Source organism: Penaeus vannamei, chromosome 1 (genome assembly GCF_042767895.1).
Source record: "Penaeus vannamei isolate JL-2024 chromosome 1, ASM4276789v1, whole genome shotgun sequence".
Lineage (NCBI taxonomy): Eukaryota > Metazoa > Arthropoda > Malacostraca > Decapoda > Penaeidae > Penaeus > Penaeus vannamei.
Window position 1 is genome coordinate 54,502,173 of NC_091549.1, and position 7,500 is coordinate 54,509,672.

Here is a 7,500-nt window from a genome sequence, read left to right on the forward strand (position 1 = left end):
TACCTTAATAATAGCCGAATGAGACCTGTAGTTCTCGACCAGCATGATTTTGCAAGGTGAGTCAGCGGGGTAGAGGTCATATAATCGCTCTAGCAGGGACATGCCAAGACCTCGCTCTTCACAAAAGGGTGAGAATACCTATTTGGGTTAGAGTTAATATATAAGTAATGGAACCATGAGATGGTGAAATGGGTTGAATGGCAGTAAAAACTACATCAGGTGATGCAACAATTCCAGAAACTTAAGAGCAGGTTTTGCAACCTGGTAAAATGAATACAAATTTAAAATGAATACTATAAAACAGTGAAGAAAATAAAAAAGATAAAAACATGAATGGAGAATTGGAGAAATATACACATATATAAATGAAGAGAAGGAAGTTGCAGTTACTAATAAATGCTGCTCAAACATTGCTTTATTGACGATTAAGTACCTACTCTATGCAGGTATGATAATGCAACTCCATCTGCTTGAAAATAATAATACAAATTTGATATGAAGACCATTATTACTAATCAACAAATACTCACTCTCTCTCTCATTCATTCTCTCAATCTCTCTCTCTCTTGTTCCCCCCCTCTCTCCCTCTCACCCTCTCCCTCCCTCCCTCCCTCTCTATTTCGTACATCCCGCCCCCCTCTCTCTCTCTTTCGTACATCCTCTCTCTTTATCTCTTTCGTACCCTCCTCTCTCTCTCTCTCTTTCGTACACCCCCATCTCTCTCTCTCTTTCTCTCTCTCTCTCTTTGCAGCATGAATCAGACATTTTTTCAAGACATCTGAAATGGCTCAATTAGTCTATGCTCACTTGCAAGTTATATTCCAACAAGTTAACCCTACCATGATGGGGCCAGAATTTTCTATGACATTCATTACACAACAGTTTCTCGCATGGTTTGTGCTGCATACAGCCTGCCGCATGCTCTGGTGTGTACTATGCCCTAGAGGCATACAAAAATACAGACCTCCGAAATTGGATGAAAGATCTTATATTATCATTATTATGCATAATAAACAATAAAGAATTACCAAACTAGCAATGAACTACTTCATATGCAGCTGCTTGAGCTTAGGGCATCCACACTTCAGCCAACTTGGTGGTTGAGGCTCGTGGGTTAAAAGGCTTAATACTAATAACTTCATCAACAATATCTATCTCTTTTATTATTTGTAGTAAAAGAGGAATATCAGTACCAAGTATGGAATCAAGGTTTTAAGCAGGAGTTACTATGATTAAAACTGGTTCCTAGATGTTCACCAAACTTTATTTGTGGTACAAAGGTCATGGCCCTCGCTAGAACTTAAACCAAGTAACTAAGTAAGTAACTAAGTATTCCTATCATTATTCAACAAGAATCTCACCTCTGGGCTCAGCTGCATGTAATCCCCAGCCAAAACGATCCTGGTGTCTGGCCTTACTAAAGCCATTGGTGTGAGGGCTTCGCATTCCATAGCTTGAGCCGCCTCGTCAATGAGGATGTGGGTGAACACTCCTAGAAGGACCAACGAATAATGAAATATAAAGGGGAGCAAGGAGATGGCAGGGGAAGAATTTTAGGGAAAGAGGGAGAGGGAAAGGGGGAGACGGAGAGAAAGGGAGGGAGAGAGAGAGAGAGAGAGAGAGAGAGAGAGAGAGAGAGAGAGAGAGAGAGAGAGAGAGAGAGAGAGAGAGAGAGAGAGAGAGAGAGAGAGAGAGAGAGAGAAAGGAGGAGGAGTGAGAGAGTGAACGAGAGAGAGAGAGAGAGAGAGATAGTAAAAAAATCTAGGTCCCATATAATGGGTACCCCAGATTATGTGATGACTATCCTCTTAACATCATTAGCTTGACTGAAAAATTAATATAGATAAAAATTTCCTTTAACAAGTGTCTAAATTCTAATGCCCATATCTCAATTTTCATTTACTCTACTTTTGGTGCTGTCCAGCATCTGCCATTTCATTCTAATCAGAAAACTATTTGCTGTTGAAGAATTGGGCTTCTAGATACTGTTCATATAGGATGAATTATGAAAATGATGCATTCTACGTTATTATGGGAAAAACCAAGTCAGAAGCTCAATTAATCACTCGTAATATATATTTGTGTTCAAAATAAACAACTTTCTGGTATGTCTAGTATATCTGAGTCAGGAAGTTTGTTTATGTTTAAATAATGATTTTATATATATATAATATTTGAGAATCTTACAATGACTAAGCCCCGCTAAAAAAAAAAAAAAGAAAAAAAAAGAAAGAAAGAAAGAAAAAAAAAAAAAAGGTAGGGATAATCTCCTACCTTGGGCTTCAGTCTCCATCTCCTAAGCCCCCCCATCCCAAGACAACAATGGGCAAAGGATTCGGGGAGGGTTCCGTACACTAAGTACTAACCTTTCTCCAGATTGAGAGATGCAAGGTATCTAGAGGTGTTGAGAGTTGCTACAATCACTCGATGTGCTAAAATCTCTTTTTCTGTTGGCATAACAAATTTCCGCACACCCTGATCCATCTCAATCAAGCAATACTGAAAGAAAGGACACAAAATTAGAAGAACAGTCTTTAAGACCCCAGATTCCTATTCACTATAATTCTGTATTTCCACATGTGTGGCCCATACTGATTGTCATGACTGCAACAGTTGTAAAAACTGGCTGGCTTTCTTATCGCAATTTTTCTGTTATTAGTGAGATATGTGGTGTGTTCACTAGTAAATATGGTACTGTCTGAGAAGTTTAGATGTTGTAAGTGTGAATTAATAATTCCATACTGTTTAGCACATTTCATCCAGCCAAATTCCCGACATTCCCTACCCTTATTACCTATTACAGGGTCATCTACATACTTATAATTATACTGAAGTACTTATTTTGTTGATGTAAATGTGTTATATTTCCATATGGTAATTTATCACTATTTTCATTCATATGCAAGGGGCATGTGCAGTAACTCTTTCAAACTTTGCCCTCTAATGATGCTCTAAGCATCTAACATATGACAATGAAAGACATTTTTTTTATATACAAAAGTAAACTCAACTTCAGTAACAAAAATTCTCCTTAGTAAAACTTGAAGTTTCCTACCTTTTGCACGCTGGAGTGTACAGTTGTAACCCAACGATTTCGATAGTATATGCGGAGTGGCTTTGCTTCCTCATGTCCTGATTGTACGTATGGATGCAGATAATCCTTGATGTACAGGTCTGCAGCACTGAGAGCAAGAGAAATGATAAAACTTAGTGTATATAACAATTTTATAAATTCATAAAAACAGAAGGAAAAAAACTTGCTTACTTTCTAAATCTTTCACCCATAATACAGATACACAGACAGTCATGCAAAAGTTACCTGTTGGAGTGTGTGCAAATGAGAATTCTTGTGTCAGGCTGCTGCAGAATCTGCTTAATACCCTGAGCTAGAGTATATGTTTTTCCTGTACCATATGGACCTGTAAAAATGAGTTATTTAAAGTATGCAGATAAAGTGACTTTATTTATGAGATGTATCATCATACATTCACTGGTATAGCACTCTAACTCCTTGGGTCTAGGTGATATGACCGTCATCTAATGAAAAAATATGGTTTGAGGGCCAGGTAATGTAAACCTATTGGCATTCGAAAACTTGCATGAGAGCCGTGGTGACAGGAACATGAATGAGATTTTCAGCTGAAGATTAGGATGACAAGACTGACTCCCCACAAGTGTACAAAACTCTTGGAGGGTGATTAAGACTCAGTGGGCATTTAGGAAGGAGCTCTTGCATTATTCGTAACAGTAAATGAGTGTGAAATATACCATCCACAATCCACAACTGGAAGAGTGCTAGCTCCTGGGAGGACACTATTTCCATGCTCAGGATCCTAGTCCTGGCTACTATGACTGGCAGCACAGGTTGTATTGTAGAAAATTAAATATTTAAAAAACAGAAATATATTACTTATTGTTATCATCATGTACCAAGTTACGGACTACCTAGAGCAGTGGTTCCAAAAATGGGGGCCATATAGCAGAATGGAAGGGGCCATAATCTAAAGATATGTATATATAAATCCAAAGGATTTATATATACAGACAGACACATTAGTAATACATCTCCTTTTTGTCTGTGTAATAACCTTTTTTTTCTTTTCTGATAATGGTTCTTGACATAAACAAGACACTGAGATATATTAGGGTAGTAATTCATATAATCTCAATAATTCCAAGGTGTCCTAAGTTATTTATTTATTTATATATTTATTTTTAGTTTTTAACAATAATGCCATTCTTTAATTACTCTAAGTATAATTTTTTTATGCACTATGTTCCTTCTCTAGTACCATTTCAATAATCATATGAGATGCAGCAAAGGCAAATTACAAACATCTTTTTCAATATTTAACCCTTTGGATCCACTTGCTTTATGGCACTCACATGGACTAAAATACAGGTATTAGGCTTACATGAGGAGCTGCTCAGCTGGGTGTACAGCATATAGGCCAGGAGCACATGAACATTCATGTGCAGTGACAAGATTCTGTGCTTCCCCTTTACAATATCATTATCTTCTTTAATGGATAAACATTTTTAGTTTTTTTTTTTTTTTTACCATATTCTAATGTTCATATTTGTCATTTGATTTGCTTTATCCAGATGGTAATAAACTGTTTTCCTTGGATAGACTCCATATTATCCCTGAAGGTAGTAAATTGTATCATTATTATTCTTTTGTAATTTTCTGCAATACAACTTACTCAAAGCAGCCAAGAACAGGATACTGAGCAAGGAAATGGAGTTGTCCCTGGAGCCTGTGTTCTTCCAGTCATAGCCTTATGGACACTACATTCCACACTTATTTCTCAACGGGAATAATGCAAAAGCCCTTTTTTAAATGCCAAAGGACCTTAATTATCTTTCAAGAGCTTTGAGCATCCATGGCAAATCTTTTCCATTACCCCAGCCTTCAGCCAAAACACTCATGACAACAAATTGGCATTACCCAAACCACAGCCAGATTTTTCCATGACTATGTTCATGTCAACCACTCCTCAAGCCAAATTACAAGATTTGCTAAACTGGTTTTCATATGGACCTAATAAATGCAGTACTATAGAGAATATAATAATGACATTTTTTCCAATGTTGTTAAACCATACAAAGAATGTATGTTAATAGACTAATAAGACCTAATGGGTAAGTTCTAAGTTCTCAACATCAATAAGTAAAATGATTATAACAAAAGTCACATTTCCCCCACACTTGTTAAACTAATCAACAGCATCTTATCCCCTTTCAATGATTTAAATCTAAGGAAAAAAATAAGTGAACTCATAATCAAGTCATTTTTTCATATCCCATTTCATATCTCATATCATTCAATCATCTGAGGTCCAGATGGAAACAGCGTTTACTTACCAATTATGAGAATGGGAGGCAGAATAAGTCCATGAGGAGCTGTGATGGCAACGAGAGCCTCCTTCTGCTTGGGGTTCAATCTCATGTCCAGACCTTCTCCCCATTGTCTGCAAAGAGAGACACTGCAAATGAATGAATAATATTTTAACTGTTGCATTTGATACTGCAGAGGATAGGATGTTATGACACATGTATAAAAATAACACAAAATGGTACGAAGCAGTTGAAAAAATAGGAAGGATATTACTTTAAAAACAACTTAACTTTGGTTATAATGCTACTCCATCAACTGTATTCCTTCTTTTAATGAGACTAACTGTTTAGTAATCTAGGCTTAAGCAGTACACTTGAATGCAGGTTAGTTCTCACACACAAAAGAAAATACAATATCAATGACTGTTTAACAAACATGGTTCCAGATGAACAAGTGGTGAATAACCAAGCAATTCTACTGAGCAAACTACATTAACTAAACACTATGACTATGTGCTTCTTACAAGGATACATCTTGCTCCATACAAATCTATTCTAATTTCTCCTTTACAAATCTGCTGCATGTTAAAGCTTACTTTATGGGGCTCCATGGGATGGTGGGCTCCAGGGTCATGTCCGGGAACACGATATCTAGGGATGGCAAGCGGTCCAGAGCAGAATGCATCTCACAAAGTGGCAGTCGATTCAGCTGAAACTGCACTTCCACCGTGACTTCCTCATCATGTGCAAGATGTAATTCAGAGACAGCTGCCTCAGAGAACCTAAGATAAATCTCCTTCTTGGTCTTGTCTTCGATCAAAACCTCATAGATTCTTCTCTTGGGCTTTAATATTTCCTTCTCCTCACTCTCACCCTCTGCCATGATAAAATGTTATTAATTCAAGAAACACAGAGGATGTAATTAAAGTGTATGAATTTCATCAGTAAAGGAATGCATCAAAAGAAAAGAATAAAGCATTTACTGATACCTGGAGGGTAAGATATACTGATGTTAGTTTCAATTTTTTTAACAATAATGCAATTAAAAGAAAATATGTTTGTCTGAAAAAAAGAAAAAGAAAAAGAAAGAAAGAAAAGAAAGAAAAGAATCTGAAAAAAAAGAAAAAGAATGAAAGAAAAGAAAAGAAAAGAAAAGAAAAGAAATAAAATAAAATAAAAAAAGAATAGAAAAGAAGAAGAAGAAGAAGAAGAAGAAGAAGAAAAAAAAACACACAAGTGAGAAAATGAAAACATGTACAGTCAGGAATAAAACTATCTTTACCTTTACTTGCAGTTGATTAGGACATGTGATGTATGTGTTTACAAACCCTACATACATAGGATTATGGTGCTAACTGGCTTGCCACACTATTTCACAATACTTCATCAATGTTTCACATTAGTTTGTGTAATGAGTAACGATAGCTTTTTTCCAGACTGTACAAGATGGACCAACCCTTAACTTTAATTTAATAAAACAACAACCAACCTTTCCTTCCAGTAGTAGGTGAGACAGAGGCTGATGATTCCTGCTTAGAAGTTTCCTTAACCTCTGATTCCTCTGTGACAGGAGCCACAAGGATAGTGTTGCAGTTGGATAATACAAGCCTTCCATGATGGGAGTCTTCTGAGATCTCTGAGGAGAGTTCTAGCTTGGCAAAAAGTTCACCTGGCCTCGAGTACTTGGCTGTGGATGCTGTCGAAGGTAACAGCATGTATGTGTTTACAATTTGCAGGGTTGTCTTGATGTTGAACCTTGCCATCAGGTCAAACTGGGCTAACTCCTCAATGTGAAGGAGGTCATGGAGGCGACTACAGTAGTTGTTCCTTGAGGGCACCTTCTGCATGGAGGACTGAGTGAACACGAAATTCTCATTTGTTGGTGGGGGATACATTGCCAATATGCTTTTATCATGATCACTCAACTCATGAGGTTTGGGCTCAAAATAGATAATATCCACATTTTCTTCGCACCACCTTTCACTCCTGGTCAAGATTGTCCTCTTTGTCTCCTCCAGAGCACTCAGGTCTTCTACTGGGATCACATCCACACACAACCGTTGCATTAGGACTGGCTCTGTGCCAAAGTCAAAGATGACGGCCTGCCTGAATGTTCCATATATGGCTGTTTTGAAGACGATGGTGACTTTGTACTCCTGC

The 7,500-nt window shown here is 37.3% G+C and overlaps 1 protein-coding gene across 2 annotated transcripts in view; it reads right to left on the reverse strand.

Annotated features, from left to right (window-relative positions):
• Positions 1 to 7,500, reverse strand: part of LOC113824679 (Helicase with zinc finger) — a 30,392-nt gene that overhangs the window by 13,257 nt on the left and 9,635 nt on the right. Inside the window, exons 4-11 of one of the 2 annotated variants that reach the window (XM_027377448.2) lie at positions 6,830 to 7,500; positions 5,937 to 6,216; positions 5,368 to 5,474; positions 3,320 to 3,419; positions 3,056 to 3,182; positions 2,367 to 2,499; positions 1,362 to 1,492; positions 4 to 138 (exon numbers count right to left, since the gene is read on the reverse strand). The exon at positions 6,830 to 7,500 is cut by the window's right edge and continues 269 nt beyond it. In XM_027377448.2, the coding sequence (XP_027233249.2) occupies positions 4 to 138; positions 1,362 to 1,492; positions 2,367 to 2,499; positions 3,056 to 3,182; positions 3,320 to 3,419; positions 5,368 to 5,474; positions 5,937 to 6,216; positions 6,830 to 7,500 (1,684 nt within the window). Of the gene's footprint in view, positions 1 to 3; positions 139 to 1,361; positions 1,493 to 2,366; positions 2,500 to 3,055; positions 3,183 to 3,319; positions 3,420 to 5,367; positions 5,490 to 5,936; positions 6,217 to 6,829 lie in introns of both variants that reach the window. The other variant, XM_027377447.2, reaches the window with a different exon arrangement.